The sequence below is a fragment of the Sciurus vulgaris genome (genome assembly GCF_902686455.1).
Source record: "Sciurus vulgaris genome assembly, chromosome: 10".
In the NCBI taxonomy this organism is placed as follows: Eukaryota; Metazoa; Chordata; class Mammalia; order Rodentia; family Sciuridae; genus Sciurus; species Sciurus vulgaris.
The window spans coordinates 28,804,499-28,824,255 of record NC_136470.1 but is presented as its reverse complement, the minus strand read 5'-3'; the positions used below and the strand labels follow the sequence as shown (position 1 = coordinate 28,824,255).

Below are 19,757 nucleotides of genomic sequence, written 5' to 3'. Positions count from 1 at the left end.
AAGCCCTGTGCTCCATCTAAATGAACCAAATTACTTGGGGTTTCTTATATCCTTCCTGGTCCTTCAAAATTCTTATGTCACTCTCCTAATTAAATGTCTCCTCTCTTGGACATTCGATTCATTTCTACCAAACCATCTCAAATGTCACCTACCATGGGAACCCCTTATAACACTCCTAAGACTAAATCATTCTCTTCTGTTTGAACTATAGCTCACTCATAACTCTATTCTGCATTTGCTCCCTCTTTAATTATCTGGAGATAGACATTATGTGGTTTTCATTTTTGCATTCTGGTTTCTGGCAAACAACTGCAGTAACTATTATCTCTGTTGAATGCCTATAACATACCACCTACTTTCTGTATTTTATCTTAAATTTTCACTATAATCCATAAGCATAACACTATTATCATGCTTGCATGTGACAAAAACAAGAGTCACAGAGGCCATATTTTCTCAACTCAATACAGTTCATACGGAATGAAGCTGACTTGAGAAGTAGGTGATAATCCATCTCCAAAGTCTATATTCATATAAATGAACTATAGTGTCATGCTGGTAGATACTGGAGGAATGCTGAAATGATAAATAGATTCACTAATTAATCACATTTGAGTTGACATGATAAAAAAATTAGGGCAAGCTCCACACCCACAAGTTTCCTCTCATTTATAGTCTTGCTCATATAGTCTAACCATCTGCTCATTAAATAGCATACCTAAATGCAAAAAAGAATTGCTTTGTTTTAAAAAATAAGAGCATCCATATTCCACCTAGTAGAACATAAAATAATTATACAATTGAAAGTAATTACATAAGGCAGTGCCAAGCATAAGGGTCATATCAAATATCCCTTACCCAAAATACTTTGGACCCTAAGTGTTTCCAATCTTTTTTATTTTTTCAGATTTTGGATCACTGAGATATCTTGGGGCTGGGGTCAAGGGTAAAAATAAAATTCATAGACATTTAATTTATACCTTACACACATAACCTGGAGAAAATTTTATATAATATTATTAGTGTGACTGTATTTTGATTATAACCTGTCATGAGAGATCAGGTCTGGAATTTTTTACTTAGGTCACCATGCCAGTGCACAAAAGTTTCAGATCTTAGGGTTTTTTTCATTTAGGATGACTGAACTGTACTATTAAATATAAAAAGTCTGTCCAGATAAGAAACAACCTATCTCTTAACAACAACTGTTTGTTAATGAAACAACCATTTACACTAAGTAGACTTGAGAAAGCTATTTCCACTTATTTCAGATAACTTATATCTTAATTGAAGCATAATATCCTAATATCCTTTCTTGTAATTCCTTCATTTGTAGTTATACAATAAGTAGTATGCACTATCAAAACATCCAAATAAGAATAAATGATGTGTTGGGTTCATCTGGTCTTTACCTTACCTGACAATGCTAGAATCTAGAAGCATGATAGTGATAGATGATTATTGTAAGCACTTTGTACAAATCTTTCATATGCAGGTTTGTCATTTGAAACCTTACTTGGACCCAAGGTGGTGGGGGAAGTGGGGGGGCAGCTGATGCTGTCTGGACTTAATGAATAGTTATTTAAGCTTCTCATACCCAGATAGTTAATGCATAGTGAGGTTCTGATATTAACTTCCAATGGTTTCTGTATGACTCACCATACACTAAAAGTATGTTTAAGCATCTAAATCCAAAAAAGTGATAGACTAAATCATGGTTTTTAATGTTGGTGTCATTATTCCAAGGATCTGTGAATATGCTACCTTATTTGGCAAAAGGGACTTTGCAGAGTAAATTAAGGATATTGGGATGGAAAAATTATGCTGGATTATCAAGCCAGGTCCATTGAAATCAGTGGGGTCCTTACAAGGTGGAAGAAAGAGGGTTGGAGTAAGAGAAGGAGATATGAAAATGGAAGCAGAGAAACAAGAGGAGAAGATCAATTTGAAGTTGCTAACTTAAAGATGAAGGAAAAGCCCCAAGCCAAGAAATGCAGGTAATCCTGTAATCATGGAAGGTAAAAAGAACTGGATATTAATGAGCTCTGGTAATGTCTACCTAGCTTTTTTAGGAAAGGTAAAGAGAAATGTTTTTCACCTGACCTGCTCTAGTTTCTTCTCTTCCATAAATCCATATGTCCTTCTGTGCCAGTCTGTGCTGGAATGATCTAGTCCTTGTATTGCTAATTACAGAGAATTCTCAATATCTGAAATACTTCACATGTATATGTAAAAAATATCCATTAACTTTCTTCAGATCTAGCTATTGCAAAGCTATTCACAAAAAATTAAGGAACCTGTTTTTCTGATACTGTGTGGAAAAGCATTTGCAAGTACAAACCTTGCTAGCCCTTAACATCTCTATTTCCCAGTTTTATTATGCTCTGTAGAGTACCTGCCCCATACTAGAGCAGAGCATGAAGAGATAACCCACTTTTTCTCTTTATAGAATAATTCACAGGTAGGTGAAACCTGAAAACAGTTCCCCAATTCACGATTAGGCATTAATCCCATGATAATTCCTAAAAGAAAGGACTATTTAACCACTTAATGCAAATATTTTCTGATTGTGTGTGTGTGTGTGTGTGTGTGTGTGCCTGTGTGTCTTAAAATATTCTCATTTGGATGTGATATTACTCTGTACATATTTAAATGTGGCATATAAGAAATATTATTTTTAAAATTATCATTTAAAAGGAAGAAAATTAAGGCAATACTAACAGCTATGGTAGGTGGACTTCTAAGATGGACCGCAGTGACCTCTGCCTCTTGTATAATTTCAGGTTGTGTGTTCCCATACCTTTGAGTACGTCCTGGACTTCCTGACTTGCCTCTAATTGACTAATAGTAAAAGTGATGGGATGTCCCCTGAGATATTAGGATTTAAAAGACTGACTTTTCTCCAGTTTGCAGATGATCTACTCCTTGTGGGGTTGGGTGCAGCAAGCTACCATGTTGAAGGGGCCATGTGACAAGGAACTGCGGCTGGCCTCTGGTCAACAATCAGCAAGGACTGGGACACCCTCACCATGTACCTGCAGTGAATTGAATCCTACTAACAACTACATGAGTGAAAATGGAAGGGTATCCTTCCTCAGTTGAGCCTTGAGATTAGACCACAGCCCCCAGAAGACACTGTGATTACATCCTGGGGAAGGTCCTGAGCAACAGATGCAGTTGTTTCTCCCAACTTCCCAGTCCACAGAAATTGTAAGATACTAAATTTAGGCTATTCTAAGCCTCTAAATTTGGGGCACTGCATTACATAACAATTGATAACAAATACACTAGGGGTTGAGGGTTTCTCTTTTTTATATTTTCTGGCATGTTTGCTTAATAGGTTTAGGAATGGAAGAAAAAGGCAAATGGAAATTTTAGAATAAGATGGTATGAGCAATAATAAAATACAGACTCAGTTTTTTCTAAACTTCCAAGAACACACATTTAGGGATGTGAATGTAGCTCAGTGGTAGAGCACTTTCCTAGCATGTGGAAGGCCCCAGGTTTGATCCCCAGTACAGGTAGAGAGAGAGAGAGAGTGAGCGAGCGAGAGAGAGAGACAGATTTTTAAAAATAGTTGCTCTTGAATCTAAACATTAATATTCACCCAAAATATCTCTATAAATTTCTCCATTTATACACAATCTTATTTAAACCTTAGTTTACAGGGATGAACTATTAAATAAAGTGAATTAGACCTAAAAAAAAAAAAAAAACTTATTGCATCATTATTAAAAACTCTCTTTGGTCCCTTTTTCCTGAATAATACCAAAATTTGAAGGGAAAGAAATAAAAGAAGGAGGAAAAAGATGATTTGAGATAAAGACTTGGGAAGATTTTATTAGATTTACACTAAATTACCTGAATTGCTTTCTCATGAAATTCAATAACTATGTCTATAAACAATGCAATAATTACATAATCTCCATGCACACGCTTTTTAATTTTGGTAATAGAATTACACCCATCTTTAAACTTCTAGGCATATCTCTTCCGTCCAAACTTTTTTAAAAAATATTTTACACATTTAAGTTCCTAAAACCTTGTCACTTAAGAATAAACTAAACTGGTATATAACCAATAAATAAACGAAAACCAGAACATGTCAATTCTAGTGCTGTATATTTTTTTAAACAAAAATGGTTTCTAAAGGCAAATCTGTATCAGAAGGTGAAAAATGCATTTGGGGATTGTTAATTATGGCCTATCTATGAGACAAAAAAAAAATGCTGAAAAATGTTACATCCTTAATAATCTACTATATCAAGATATTAAGGCTTTTTAAAGATAATGAGATTTCTGCTTAATAAAAGGAAGTCATATTAATCAGCAAACCACTGGAACAGAAAACCGTTCCAAATCTATACACTTCTCAGTTCAAATTCAATACTGTGAGAAAAATATTATAGAGGAAAAAGCTCCATATTTTACATCCAAAAGTTTGAGTTATAATTGAAAGGAGCCCTCCTAACCCATATGATTGCTGTCCCTATGTATATTCTAGGGTAACCTTTACTATAGTTTCAAAAGTTTAGATTTTATTTCCAGTGGTTTTTGAGAGGTCATGAATTGACACATTGTAGTTGTTATAGGTTAAAGACAATAAAATAATCTGAATTGCAACTTGAAATCAGCTGGCAACCAGCCTACCCTCTACAGGTACTTGTCACATGTTCACAGTACTAACACCTTTAAACATCAAAAGCAGCTAAAATTCAACACTCCAAACGAAGTTTCTCCATTGCAGAAGAGAATAACTTCCCTTGAATGACAACTTCTACAAAGTAACACATATTAATTTAGGCAAAACTTTAACCTTAAATGTAACACTAATCAAAATAATTCTATGAAGCATTGCTTATCACATTATCATCTGAAATTAGCTAACAAAGATTGAGAGATTGTTGACAATTAGGTCTTTGGACTTTTACAAAATTAAAAAAAAAGTTTGCAACTCTGAAATTAGGAAAAGGTGGCTGTATAAAGTCAGGGAAAATTTAAATCCCCAGCCTCAGTTTTTTTTTTTGTTTTGTTTTGTTTTGTTTTGTTTTTTTATCTGTTGTACGGGAACTCTGTATCAATCAACTACTGCTGTACAATAAACCACTTCAAATTTAATGACTGAAAACAACCACTTATTATTTTCTTTCAATGGATGGTTTAACTAAGCAGTTCTGATATTCTGGGCCATGTCTACCTGACCTCAGGTGAGTTCATGTATGCACCTGTTATCCGCAGGTAATTAGCTGTAATTAACTGATCTTTATGGAATCACTAGAAAAACTAAACTATCCTTCACTGGACTCCTCTTCCATTTCTCCTGCAAGCTAGCCAGGGCCATGCACATAGCAGTGACAGGGTCTACAAAAGGAAGCAGAAATGCACTCAGACTTCTGCCTGTATGAATTCTGCTTCGGTGCCACTGATCAGAGCAAGTGGAACAGGCTAGCATCAGCATAGCAAGGTCACTAATGAAAGGGTATGGAATGTAGCGGCATAGGCCTTTAGATACATTAATACAATCACTTTATCATCATCTTTAGGGTCCCTTTTAATATGCAATTGGTTGAGTGTAGTGTTGTTAGTTTTTTGTTTTAAGAGGCCACCAGCACAAAATACTGGACAATATACTAAGGATGAAGAGGGAATAAAAGGGGCTTAAAAATCAACTACCTTTTCTTTGCTAAGAAGGATCTGTGAAATTGACTATGAATAGCCTATACCCTCTAAAAAGATTAGATATATTTAATTAGTGCCATACAATTGACTGATCTTTCATTTTCCTCAATATTATTCTATCAAAAAATTTTTAAACAATATAATAACCAGGCAAGGAAATTTCAAAGAATAACCATGTTCAAGGAATACATGACTACGTATATTAATTTCACTTCTCACTCTCATTCAAATAAGATCAGAAGAAAAGAAAATGGAAAAAAAAGGGTGATGTAGTAGTTTTTAAAAGAATATTGAGGGCTTTATTTTGCACATTTCCATTAATGCTCATCAGAGGTCCATTATAATATCAAAGGGCATCTTTTCCTTGAGGGTAGTTATACTCATAGTCAGCAATAATTTGGATCAAGTAAGTTGCACAGTAATATCATTCCCAGCAACTCTCTTAGAAACCACAACTAGAGAAAAGAATTCTTCCCTGATAAACCTCTTCTTTCAGGACCAGAGAGGGAACCCATTAAATTTCAGCCTCAGATTATGCCCATAGACAATCTTAAAAATCCAGGGCTATAAGTTGTAATCTTGCTCATTGGTTAAATTATCCGATAATAACATGCATTTGTTTCCTGTTTGAAGAATAACCCTGAGAACTAAGGTATTGTAACGAACAAAGCTATGCAAGCATATATAAATCAGTTTTGTTTTTGCAATAAGTCATGATATCTGTGCTTTTAAACTTTTCTTTCTTCTTCTCCTCTTAGGTAGAGCCCCAGTTTTTTAATGAACACATTAATATTAATGTATTTGTACCTCTATACAATCAAATTGTTTAATTCTATAATTCTAATGTTCTAGTAATTTCTCAATTTGGTTAAAAGCTATAACCAATTTTACTGATGCTGGCAAAGTTAAGTAACTGGCCAAGGATTACATCAGTCAAACACTCCAACAAGACAAGAAATCTGAGAGTTTGGCTGTCTTAGCATTTATTTAACTAATCTATTTAGGGGAGTTGAGTTATAGCTGCCCTTTGCATAATCAAAATTTTTTCAAGGCTTGTCTTAAATGAATCACCTTAGTCTGTTTGGGTTGCTCTAACAAAATATCCTATGTGGGATAGCCCGTAAACAATAAGAATTTCTTTCTCACGGTGTTGGAGGCTATGAAATTCAACATCAAGATGCTGACATTTGGTGTCTGATGAGAGGCTATGCTCTGGTTCATGGATGGTAACTTTCTGCTGTGTCCTCACAAGGTGGTGGGGGGGTGGGGTTTCTCTCTAACCTCTTATAAATGGGAACTAATCGCATGGCCTAATTAACTCCCAAAATTTTCACTTTCTAACATCATTCACTTGAGGGTAAGGATTTCAACATATGAATTTGGAGAGGAATATAAACATTCATACCATAACACACATCATTTAACTTTTGTATCCAACTTCATAACATGGTCCTATTTACTGTAGCAAAAAATTATTTGCCAGATAATTTGCTAATTTCTTTTATCCCCAATCTGCATGTAAATTGGCACAATGTGCTGAAGCTTCAGGCTTATTCTGTGGTTTCAGGAACCTCTGTCCCAAGGCCCTGTGTCTTGGTTCAGGAAACTTGACTCAATTATTCTAGCAATTGCAGTTTCATTTTCTCTAAGTTAAAGTGAAATCCTAACATAATTTTGTGTCTTGCATATTAAAGTTGGAATTCCTGACTTTTTTGAATTATTGGGAACTTCAACAGTCATTATAGATATATTGTTTGCTTTCTCTATCAGAATTTAGTTCTTACGTGAAAACTTACATGAGGTCAGTTTCAATTTCAATTTCATAACAAAAAAGTCAGCATTTTACCTTCTACTCGCCATTTTGTAAATTGTTTTGTCCAACCATGAAGGTTACTGAGCCTACATTTATAAAATGGAAACAGAAATAAAGACAAAGGAGGTAAAGGTTTATGTATATAAGAAAGGACAAGAAGGTAACTTGCAACTAGATTCTGAAACTGATCACTATCTGCTCACTAGTTCAGGAGACCTTTCAAACACTCCTCAATTCCTGGAAAAACATCACCACACTCTTAAAATGTCATTATTACAAGACCATTTGCTATTTTTCATGTCATTATGCAGGTCCATTATCTCAGAAAGTCCCTCCTAGATGGAGGTTGGGAATAAAACCAGGTTTGTGTAACTACCATTTATTTAATCAAACTGGAACACATTCCTTTTTTCTTAATTAATTGTTAGTTTTCTGTTGGAGATCCCTTTACTCAATTACTCCGTGGGAAGTTTTCAAAGATAGAATTTTGATTGGGGATGGGGGAAGAGGCTGCTGTGCCAATCAGAACAACAGAGAAAGAATAGCGGTGGGAAGAGACGAGGAAGAGAGAAATAACTGAAGAGGAGGAAAATATGTTTTGTTTAGCTAGCAGAAGTAATGCAAATCTAACAGCCCTGGCTTTCCCCTTCACTCCTTGTTTATAAAACTAAAGGGAAAGTATATTTTCAGTTTTGGTCACAGCTTAAGGGTGAAGAGAAGAAATCTAAAAGAAGCCCCCTGCTGGCCACTCCAATTTCTGCCCCATTTGCTCCCTAAAAACAGTAAAAAATTCTCTTACCTTACCTATATTTAAGACATAATTTATCCTTCTATTATGGTTATGATTTCTTCCACTTCTCATTAACTAAATGCATATTCAAAAATAAATTCTATAACTTGCCTGTCTTTGATCCTAAAAAAAACCACTTTTTAAGATGCATATTTTGTATTAAAGTTGCATTTAAAATTATATCACTAGTAGATATATTTTGTTATTTCTATCTTAATCTAAGCAAAAAAAAAAAAGTTTGCTTCAATTTTCTCAAACTCAGGAAGATCTTTAAATTTAAATAATATTTTAGGATTTTGTCCAAAGATTATTTATATCTCTCCTTTGTCTTATTCTAGAAAATTAGCAGAACCATACTTATTAAAAGTCTTGAGGTTGTATTTGGTTCATGCTATAACCTGAATCTGTGATGAAGTCAATATATAGAGTTAATTTTTTTAGAAAATAGAACTCCTTAGGGCAGCCTGATTCAAGTTAAACCAGTATGTAAATTAAAATGATAGAATATTTCTCTCTTTACATAAAACAAGTATTTTATTACATGATCTATTATATCTATTTTACTATATCATCTTTCTCATGTCTAACAGAAATCTTAGCATCTACCAAATATGGGTAAATACTTAAAGCCCATTAGCAAGACAAAACAATAGTAGAAACTGGTGTGGCTTATATTGAGTCTGTTGCGTTTTCAAAAGAAACTGTGACGAATGAAAATAAAGGGTTCTCATGGAGACATGCACCCTGTGTTGATGGCAGGTATGCCAAACTAGCAACACAGAGCACTCTTCTTCATTTTACTCCGGTACCTGCTGAGTGGAATGTTTGGGCACCTGTGAAAAGTGTAGAGGAGACTGACGGCAACGTAACTTTGCCTTTGTCCAAGCTCTCTTTTACCTGACCAACCCCTTCCTCATCCCACTGTCTTTGACTTTGAGAAACAGGGTGGTCCAGCCTTGTGACACCCTCCCTGCAAAACCAGGGTTGAGATTTCTATCACACAAAGCTATGTTGATGAACTACTTTTAAGAACATTACAAACCCTTGACCTCTCATAATTAGTGGTGTGAGCATAAAAGTTGTCAGGACACGCTAAGCTTTTCCTGAGACAGACACCAAGTCTACAACTTTATGACAATCTTTCTGGACTGAGCTTTGCCTAATACCTTCAACCTGGTCATGAGACAGTCAGGGGACTGGAAATAGGTCACTGAATGAGGTTTTCAGACTGATAACAAGAGGGTAAGCAACTGTGTCATCCAGAAGGTTTCAAAGTCCGGGGTCCATTCAAAGGTCAACTCTAATAATTCCCCTTCCTAAGTCCAGGTCTTTTCCCACCAACAGAAGCCCACTAGTGGATGACTTCTGGAACCGGTCCAGATAAAAGTTGGAAAAGAAAGCAAGGTCACCTAAGAGTCAAGAGACAGTTGGAAAAGTCCCTGTGTCCAACACACACTGTGAGAGATGGTGCTGCCTCACAGATGTGTGGAAAGCACGTTGGGATGTGCACAGGGTGGAGCCAGAATCTGCACACTGAATCAGGGAAGATTTGTTTGGGCCTCCGATGTAGAGAGAAAATGATGATTTTTGTATTGCTTTTGTTTATCTGTATTTAAAAATATAAGTTCACTGTCTCTGATTTGACCCCATCCTGCTCTTGAGGGTTGTTCAGTGGTAATTGAAACTTTTCATTGCAGAGGTGCTCCTGAGGGGGGCAACATTGAACCTAGTCAGGGATGTCCCCTTCTTGGCTGTGTGTGGCTTCCCTGTGCAGGAACAAACACCATGGCCTTCAGACAGGATCTCACTGACTTCAAAATAAAAATGCCCCCACACCCAGATTACCAAACCAGTACTGTGGCCCCTGAGAAGTCTACATACATCTTTAACAGAGAGGTTGTGGGAAGAAACTAAGATCATATATGTAGGTAATTTTCATGATTCAGGTTATCACTGAAACCAACTGCTGTTCTAAATCAAACAACCCTAAAGATGATGCACAATTTTAATATCCGTTTAATCAAAATATTCATTAACATACAATAATGCACATTCCATTTATGTTTTAGAGCATATATATATATATATATATATATATCACATATTCTTAACTATTTAAATATAGAGGTGTGCTTGGCAGAGAAAAATCTTAAACCTTCCTTTCAAAGATCTTCATTGCTCTGATAAATTTTGGGGTAGGATGCATTTTTTTTTTTTTTCTTTTTTTAATGCTGATGATTGAACCCTTGTGCATGCTAAGTAGGCAATCTACCACTGAGCTATATTCCAAGTCCCTAATTTTAATAAAACAGCTTTTAACTTAATCATAGAAAAATAAAATTAGTTTCTAGACTCTGAAGGAAAAACAAATAAATCAGATTATAAACTGTAAATGCCTGTGTCAATTCAGACCTCCATCTTATGACAAACTCGCTTCCCTTAGTAACCAGGTAATATTAGGAATCTTGGGAAACACTTCATAGTATGAAAAAAAAATTATATATTTATATATAAATGTATATATGTGTATATATTTTTAAATGTAGATTCTAATACATCTATATCAGTATTAGTATTTCAATACTGATAAGAATAGCTTAGGAATTAATATGAATGGGAAATACATCCTGATTGTAGGATTTTAATGGCTGTATAAATATGATGTTTGAGTGAATCAGAGCATTTAGTCCATACTTTATTAGACTGACATCCTTGCTGGCTCAAAAAATTTTCCTCATGTTCTGACGGCCATCTGTTGATTCCCAGAGGTTCTTACCTTCTCCTCTTTTGCCTCCCTCTGATACTTCCCTCTGCCTCTCATAGCTGAAATTCCTACTTCTCCATTTCACACTCACTAATCAACTGCTGTGAACTTGACTTTTATATTGATCTCAGCTCTCTCAAAAGCCACTGACCTTCTCTCTGTGCCCATTATACTTTGCATAATATTTGATGCTGTTATGAGTTGAACTGTATCCCTCCCAAAAAAGTTATGTTGAAGTCCTCACCCTCAGTGCCGCAGAATGTGATCTTATTTGGAAATAGAGTTGTTGCAGATGTAATTAGTAATAGAATGAGGTCATACTGGAATAGGGTTGGCCCCTGATCCAACATTTCTGGTGTCCTCATAAGAAGGTATCCATCTGAAGACACATACGTAGGGAGAACACAGTGTGACACTGTGGACAGAGGCTGGAATTATGCAGCCACAACCAAGGAACACCAGGAGTTGCTGGCGAACCACCAGAGGCTAAGAGGCAAGGAAGAATCTTATTACAGATTTAGGAAGGAGCCTGATGCTGTGACACCTTAATCTTAGATTTCTGACCTCCAGAATTGTGAGACAGTAAATTTCGGTTGTTTTAAATCACCCAGGTTGTGGTAGTTTTATATGGCAACCCCAGGAAACTAATAGTTACTATTGACCAAATCTTTACCCTGCACTTCACACACTTTCTTAAAATGTTTCTGTCCACAGGGTTATACACACAACCTTCTTCCAGGAACCCTGCTGCTCAATTCACAGAACTCTTCCCTCTCCCTCAGGTTCTGAGGTTCCTTGAAAACCCCTAACGATCTTATAGTATCATGGATATTTTAGGGCTCCAAGTACATATCTGCAGTTTAAGCATCTTTAAAGCTCATGGATGAACTACTGGCCATCTTTCCCTGTAGCACTCCAGTCAATAATAATCAGAAGCCTCATTGAGGTTGTTAACCATTCTTTCATCCACATCCCTAGAGCTGCAGTGAGACTTGTCACTTCCTCTATTTTTATAATATTCTTAAAAACAAGAAATACATCTTTGTGAATCTCAATCCCTAGGATGAGTGGGACAAGTCTTGACAATTCTGACTAAATTGGCAAGCTTGTCCTTTCTCTTCTCTCAGTCCTCATTGCCTGGCATGAAGTCTGATAATTTCCGTAGCCCAGGATTTCTTCCAAATTGGACCTCGGAATGGACAAAGTCTTTCTGCATCTCACTTGGGCCCCTAGTGAGGGGAAGAAAACCTGCTGGACAGAGATGACTTTGGGAAACTGCAAATCAGACTCAGATGAGGAGACAAGAATGAAGCAGGGGACATCGCCCTTGAGGCCATGAGAAAGGGATCCACCTCTGCTCACCATTCTAGGACTTGCCTTTTGCGGCTTTAAACTAAAATTCTATCCTGCCTTGGAATAATTTTAAAACTATAATAAAATTCTGAAATATCAGGAAAAATATTTTTTCACTTATTTATAATTTTTCTTGTGAATCTACTTTCATAAATGGATAGAGGGAAAGTAAGGACAAATTTTTTATTTGGGAATTGTCAAGCTTGACTTTGCTTAAAAGTCACAATATCGGGGGCTGGAATTGTGGCTCAGTGGTAGAGCACTTACCTCAAATGTATAAGGCATTGGGTTTGATTCTCAGTACCACATATAAATAAATGAATAAAAAGATCCAATCAACAACTAAAATATATACATTTTTTAAAAATTTAAAATCTTTAAAAAAAAATCACAGTATTGGGATATAAATCCCACTTTCTTTTATGAGACCTTCCAAAAATCAATTAAAAATTTTAAAAGGAAAAAGTTTTCTGTATTTTGGTAGCCAGGAAAAAAATGATATTTTATATAAAAACAATAAAATTTTATATAATTCAAGCAAATTAGCAGAATTGGTAAGTCATGGGTCTCATATAAAATGCAGTTAAACAAAAGCTAAATAAGAATTTAACTAAAAGAGACTATTAAACTACTTGCTGCTTCTGATGATGGCTACAATACCCAAATGGTACTACACTGAAGTGATGAGACCTATTTTTATATAAATCTGTTAAGTATATAACACTTTTATACATGTGCATGTGCACACACATGTACACATATACCATATTAAATGCTGCAAAATTAATACATATGCCAGAACTAGATGTATACATACATAACTACCATGACACTAAAACTTGACAAAGTCCACAAAATATAACCCTAGCTTTATTGTACCCGTGATACAATCTTAGAAAACTATAATCAGGAAAATATCTCAACTATTTTTCTACCATGATACACACGATTTGGAACCTTCATTTGACTCATCTGCTATTATTTCAAACTTCTGAAATTTAACCATAGCACTAGTCTTTTCTCTGTCACTCAAAAAGAAAATCAGTACAAATGGTAAACTTGAAAATGCTCTATTTATTAAAAAAAAAATAGCACTTAGGAAAGCTGAACACTTTAAATAACATTTAAAAATGATTTGCAATGTATTTTATGACAGGGTGTAATATAAAACAAATCGATTTTTAAGTTTAAGAACTACTACATCAGGCTGGGGATATAGCTCAATTGGTAGAGTGCTTGCCTCACAAGCACAAGGCCCTGGGTTCAATCCCTAGCACTATAAAAGTCTACTACATTAACAAATTGTAGCAAACAATTTTAATTTTTGAAGTAATTTTAATATAGATTAATAAATTTTTATCACATCACTAGACTAGAGGAGAAGAACTATCTGATCACTTTGATAAATTCTAAAATAATAATGAAGAAAAAAATGTTGTGACAAAGTAAGTTTTATATTTAAAAATGTTTCACTACCTCTATCTAATAAAAATGAAGAAACCAAGCAGTAGAAGCCTTCCTTAACACAATGAAGAATGTTTATCTCACATCAACAGCCAAAAAGGTACTTAACTCTGATTAAATATTAAAATGTTTAAGACAGTAAAATTAAAGAAAGGAACAAGGTAAATATGCTTGCTAGTATCATCATTTTTGGTACTATGGAAGTTTTTGCCAATTTGATAAGACAAGAAAAGAAAAATACAACTTCAAAAAGGAAAAGACAATTTAATATTATATACAGATAATATATGACTTTTTTTTTATAAATCCCTAGGGAATTTGACCTAGAAACTCTGAAAATACAAGAGTTGAAAAGTTGCCCATTATAGGAGTAAATAAAAAAAAATATGAAAAGCTTTCTTATACACTAGAAATTGTCCTTTATAAGCAATACAGGAAACATTCTATTTATCATTTCTAACACAAGTTTTTTAATCGCACCATACTAAAAATAAACTTAGAACATATGTAACACCTACATGCAAATAATTACAAACTTTTTAATAAAACCACAAAGGAAGATATAAATAAATAGAAATATGTAATGTTTTTTGTGCAGGAAGCCATAACATTGCACACATGAGTCTCCTCAAGTTATTTTATAGATTAAACACAATTTCAGTAAAAAAAAATTTAATGAAGTATTTTAATAAATTTATTTTTATTATACATGTGAGAATTGCTAAAATATTGTTAAGTAGGAAGAATAATAGGAGGGGACTTTGTTCATAGTACGAGATATATTCAAAAGATACAATTTTTACTCTAAGATACTGAAATAGACAAAACAATGAAAAAGAAAAACAAACTTAGCAGTAGACTCAAATATTTATAAAATTGCAGTGAGCTATGAAGTTGGAATTATAAATCATCCAGGAAACATGTTGGTTGGTATTCAGTCAATTGTGCTAGGAAAATGGTTTTGTGTTTTAGAGTAAAATACACAGTAAAATAAATTCTAGCTGAATTAATAATTGAAAGTAAGAAATCACAAAGCAGAATCTATAGGGACTTGGTTCCAGGACCCCTGCAGACACCAAAATCTGTGGATGCTCAGTCCCTTGTATAAAATGACTTGGTGTGTGCATATAATCTAAACTCATGCTCCGCTATACTTTTTGATCTTTAGATTACTTATAATAACTAATGCAATATAAATGATATAAATAATTGTTTGTTACTTAGGGGGCAATGACAAAAAACTCTGTACGTATTCAATGCAGATGCAATTATTTTTTCTGGAATATTTTTGATTCATGGTTAGTTGAACCTACACATGTGGAACCCATCAACATAGAAGACTAACTGTATTTGACAGTGTAGTTAACTATTTCATTTAGTCATCCGGGAAACTTGATAAAAACAGTTGTCAAAAGTCACTCTAAAAGAGTACTAAATAATATATCTGGTTGGTGGGACCTTTGAACCTGTATTTTAATGAATACACCAGAAGGTTCTGATGTGCATTACATTTAAAACCACTACCAGGCAGGAGAAGAGTGATAGATTTAAGACACAGTGTGAAAATTCCTAAAAAAAATATACAAAAATCAAAAGTAAAAAAAACTGATTTTAAAAAATTGCTATATTATATGAGGAAGGATTAAATTAAAAAGAATCCAGAGGAAAACAAATCAGTAAGAAAACTGTGAAGTAAAGTAAGCCTAAAAGTAAAGTAAGCCAAGGATGAAAATGAGTAATACAAGAAGAAAAAGATGAATAAGCAAAGAAGAAAACAAAACAGTCAATTAATTCTCACTTGCAAAATAAAACCAGATGAAGCCTGCTTTGTAAATTGAGAAAGATGTTTTTATAATGATTAGTGTTGGCTAGTGAACTTGTCCCTCTCAAACATCATGTGAGAGTTTTGTTTAATACAATTTTACTGGAGAGCAATTCAGCAATATGAATCAAGGATCTAGAACTTATTAATACCTTTTGACTCAGTAATTTACTCCTTGGGAATTATCATGAGAAAATAATCAGACCCACACTAACAATTTATGTGCAAAGAATAAATAAAAGCAAGAACAAAGTCATGGCCTATGTTCAGTGGCAAAAAATAAAAACCACAAAAATTCCTCAACAGGGAAGGTTTTCATAAATTATTTAGTAATCTCATGATACAAATTTAGGTGGAAAATAGTAAGATGAAGAATACCAACTCAGATATATGATTCCAAGTTTGTAAAAGACAGAGAGAGACAATATTAGGAAATGGGACTCTCAGAAAATTTTAATAATACAGTCAGCCCTCCCTATATGTGGTTCCTTTATCAGCAGATTCAACCAACAACAGATGGAAAATACCTTTTAAAAACTGCATCTGTACTGAATATATATGAACTTTTTCTTGCCATTATTCCCTAAATAAACCATCTTAACAGTAATTTATAAAGCATTTACATTATGTTAGGAATTTTAAGTCATCTAGAGATGATTTAAAGTATACAGGAGGATGTACATAGGTTATTATGCAACTACTATGCCTTTTATATAAGGGACCTGGGTATCTGTAGATTGGTGTGCGGGCAGTCCTAATACCAATATCTCATGGATACTGAGAGATGACTGATAGGATAATTTTTATTTTCTTTATTCTTTTTCCACTTCACAAGTTTTCTTCAAGGCAAATATGTTACTTAAAAGAAAAAAAAGGAAAAAGAAAAGGGGGTTAACATACTTCAGTCAGTACTTGGATGCCATAAAATATATTTGAAACTCTTATCAGGACTTGTCTAAGCCATAAATACACGTATGTATAAAACTAGCACTGTTCTTCATAAATCATTGGCTTTTCTTGGGTCAAAAATTCAAGTTAGATAGTTCTATGAACTGAATTGTATCCTCCCCAAATTCATATGTCGCAATCTTAACTCCCAAAGCACCAATTTGGAGTCGGGGATTCACGGAAACAATCAGGCTCTGATATGATAGGTTTAGTGTCCAAAGAGGTCATGTGAGCCCACATTGAGAAGGCTGCTGCAAACAATCATGAGTCCTCTGAGGGAACCCTCTCTTGCCAGCATCTGAACGTAGCCTCCAGAACTGCGAAGTAATTTCTATTGTTTAAGCCTCTCAGTTGATAACATGTTGTGGTAGCCTGAGCTGGTACTTTGATCAATCTTAACATTCTGCTTAGTTGTAAACAGGTTTGTCAGTGTGAATACTCACATCCACTTATCAAGGTGCATGAATAGCACTGCTGAGGATACTAATAGAAATGCACTAAACAATCAAAAACCATTCATGGGGAATGGGCCTCAGAGACACTTTCCACCAAGGTGGCACCAAAAGTCAAGAAAGAAGCTCCTGCCCCTCCCAAAGTTGAAGCCAAAGCAAAACTTTGAAAGCCAAGAAGGCAGTGTTGAAGGATGTCCACAGTGAAGGGTTATGGAAAATAATATTCCTATAAGACAGTTCCCCAAGAAAAATGGAGGGATGGTGTGGCTCAGGAGGAGGGAGAGGAAATTGGCCAAACATTAAACCTCTCCCCTTGTGTTCTTTCCTGACAACAATGGGCCCTAAAGGAAAGGGTCAGATACGGAATGCTGGGCCCTAAAACTTGACCTTCCCCCATGGCGAATTAATCCTAAATAACAAAGGGCAAGATTTGAGTACTCATCCCCTCGGGGTCTGGTTTTAACCTGTACAACTAGCCCCTGACAATCAAAACTGTAGGGTCACATGCAAGGTTTCCAATGATTACATCATCCTCCCTGTACCCTATAAAATCAAAATCCCCTCTGTAACTGATGGACATTTTCCCATCCAAAAAATGGGTCCCAATGGTGCCTGAGTCTGCGAAGGAATAAAGGCTTCTCTGAATCCGTTGAGGTCCGCTTCCTATCCTTTTGCACTTATACACAACCCTAAAAAGAGGAAGATCTGCGTGTCACCTACCTTCAGGCAACCCAAGACATTGCAGCTCTGGCAGCAGCTCAAATATCCTGGGAAGAGCACCCTCGGAGAAACAAGTTTGACCACTATGCCATCAAGTTTCCCCTGACCACTGAGTCAGCCATGAAAAAGACTGAAGACAACACACTTGTGTTCATTGTGGATGTCAAGACCAACAAACACCAGATCAAACAAGCTGTAAAGAAGCTCTATGGCATTGATATGGCCAAGGTTAACACCCTGATGGAGAGAAGGAAGCATACGTTCAACTGGCTCCTGATTATGATGCTTTGGATAGTTGCCAACAAAATTGGGATCATCTAAACAGAGTCCAGCTGTCTACTTCTAAATATACCTTTTTTTTCAACATTAAAAAAAAAATTTATGATAGACTAGTTAGGTGGGGCATCGTTCAATGGAATATGTTCTATTTACCTTTATTAAACAGTCCCATCTCATTACATGGGAGGGGACTGAAAAAGGCTCATAGTCACTGATTGCTGGCTCCTAAACTTTTTTTTAATGATTTCCCTGTTTTATGAATCGTGAATCTTTGAATATTGACTATTTGATAAGACTTAATCCCAAACAAATATTGACAATCCTATTTTCATACTTAGATTTTCATTGGATTAGGTAGAGAAACAATGAAGTTTTCAAGCAAATGAGTTTTAGATCCAAGTTGGCTTATAAAATCAATCACCAAGAATAAATATCTGAGTCTTCAAGATTTCTATTTTTAACTTAAGTTCTTACTTATTTTGTGAGAGTAGAGAGATTCTGGTATGCCTAATTTGCTAACTACTTAATATTGGACTAAATAAACTTGTTACCAGGCCCGGATTCGCTCCTTATCATACTACAGAAGAAAGATGGAAGATGTTTTAAAAGATGGATGCCTAGCCCCTAACCCTCCCCACCAGTTAATCACTTGTTTTATGATTTATTGAAAATGAAAACTAGATCCATAGATACATGATACATGAGATACATGTATACGTGTGTGCAATTACATGTGTTTTATTCACATACTCAATTTTTATATGCTTGGACTGGAACCAAAGTGTCTACTCAGTTTTCAGAAAATTTTAAGAGACTAGTTATATTTCAGAAATCCCAGAGTCTAGCACATTTCAATTTGAACTAGCCACTTTCCCAGTGGCCATTATCCACACGTAGTTAATGACTACCCTATCAGCACAAATCCGCATGGCGGGGGGGCAGATGAGCTCTCTTACTGTATTATGATTGCAGGTTTCTATAGGTCTGGGTTTTTTCAAATAAAAAGTTAGAAGGAGAGACATACAAAAACACCCAATTACATTCATTCTGCTCCAAATGATTGACTCCTCTTCATTCCCTGCTGTTTCATACACCTGCCTTTTTGCTTTTCAAGCAGTGGTGTCCCCACATGACCATATTATGATCCATTCTTTGCATAGATTTGTGGCTCTTAAAAAAATGTTACACATAGCAAACTAACCATCAGTGACAGTAAAATACAAAAATGTTCCTGACATGGCTCAAAAAGTCACATGTATCATTTCTGAGTCAGTGCTGCAGTTCATGGTGCAGCAAGAGCAACGGCATTCTGCTTTCTCCCCAAGCACCCCTCGTTCTTGTCAGGATCCAGCATCGTAGCTTCTGCACTCTCTTTGCTGGAGGCAGAGTCCTCTCTGACCTAGTCTGTCTCCTCTGACAAGGAGACAGATTTTAGTTCGTCCAAGAAGAGATAACCCCTGCTGCTCTTTGCTCAGAAGGAGAGCACATTCTCCTTCTTAGAAGAGGTTGATGGAAGAGTTGAGTACAAAAGAGAAAGGAATGAACCTTCATTTTCAACTAGTCTCCCCTTAACCTTTACGCTAGCAGACCCCCCCATGAAGGATGTGACCACAGGCTGAATTTCTCCTTCTCACACAGGGCCACTTACACTGATAATAGTCTCTTTTTGTGTG

The 19,757-nt window shown here is 35.3% G+C and overlaps 1 protein-coding gene and 1 pseudogene across 2 annotated transcripts in view; one reads left to right on the top strand and one right to left on the bottom strand.

Moving 5' to 3' along the window:
* Window positions 1-11,118, bottom strand: part of SAMSN1 (SAM domain, SH3 domain and nuclear localization signals 1) — a 341,315-nt gene extending 330,197 nt beyond the window's left edge. The window contains exon 1 of the mRNA XM_079154963.1: window positions 11,059-11,118. Within this exon, the coding sequence (XP_079011089.1) occupies window positions 11,059-11,103 (45 nt within the window). The 5' untranslated portion in view covers window positions 11,104-11,118. The remainder of the gene's footprint in view (window positions 1-11,058) is intronic.
* Window positions 11,119-13,927: 2,809 nt separating this feature from the next.
* On the top strand, window positions 13,928-18,126 carry LOC306670466 (large ribosomal subunit protein uL23-like; annotated as a pseudogene). Its single transcript has 3 exons — window positions 13,928-13,963; window positions 17,187-17,285; window positions 17,772-18,126. The product of its transcript is annotated as a large ribosomal subunit protein uL23-like (transcript).
* The last annotated feature ends 1,631 nt before the right edge of the window (window positions 18,127-19,757 follow it).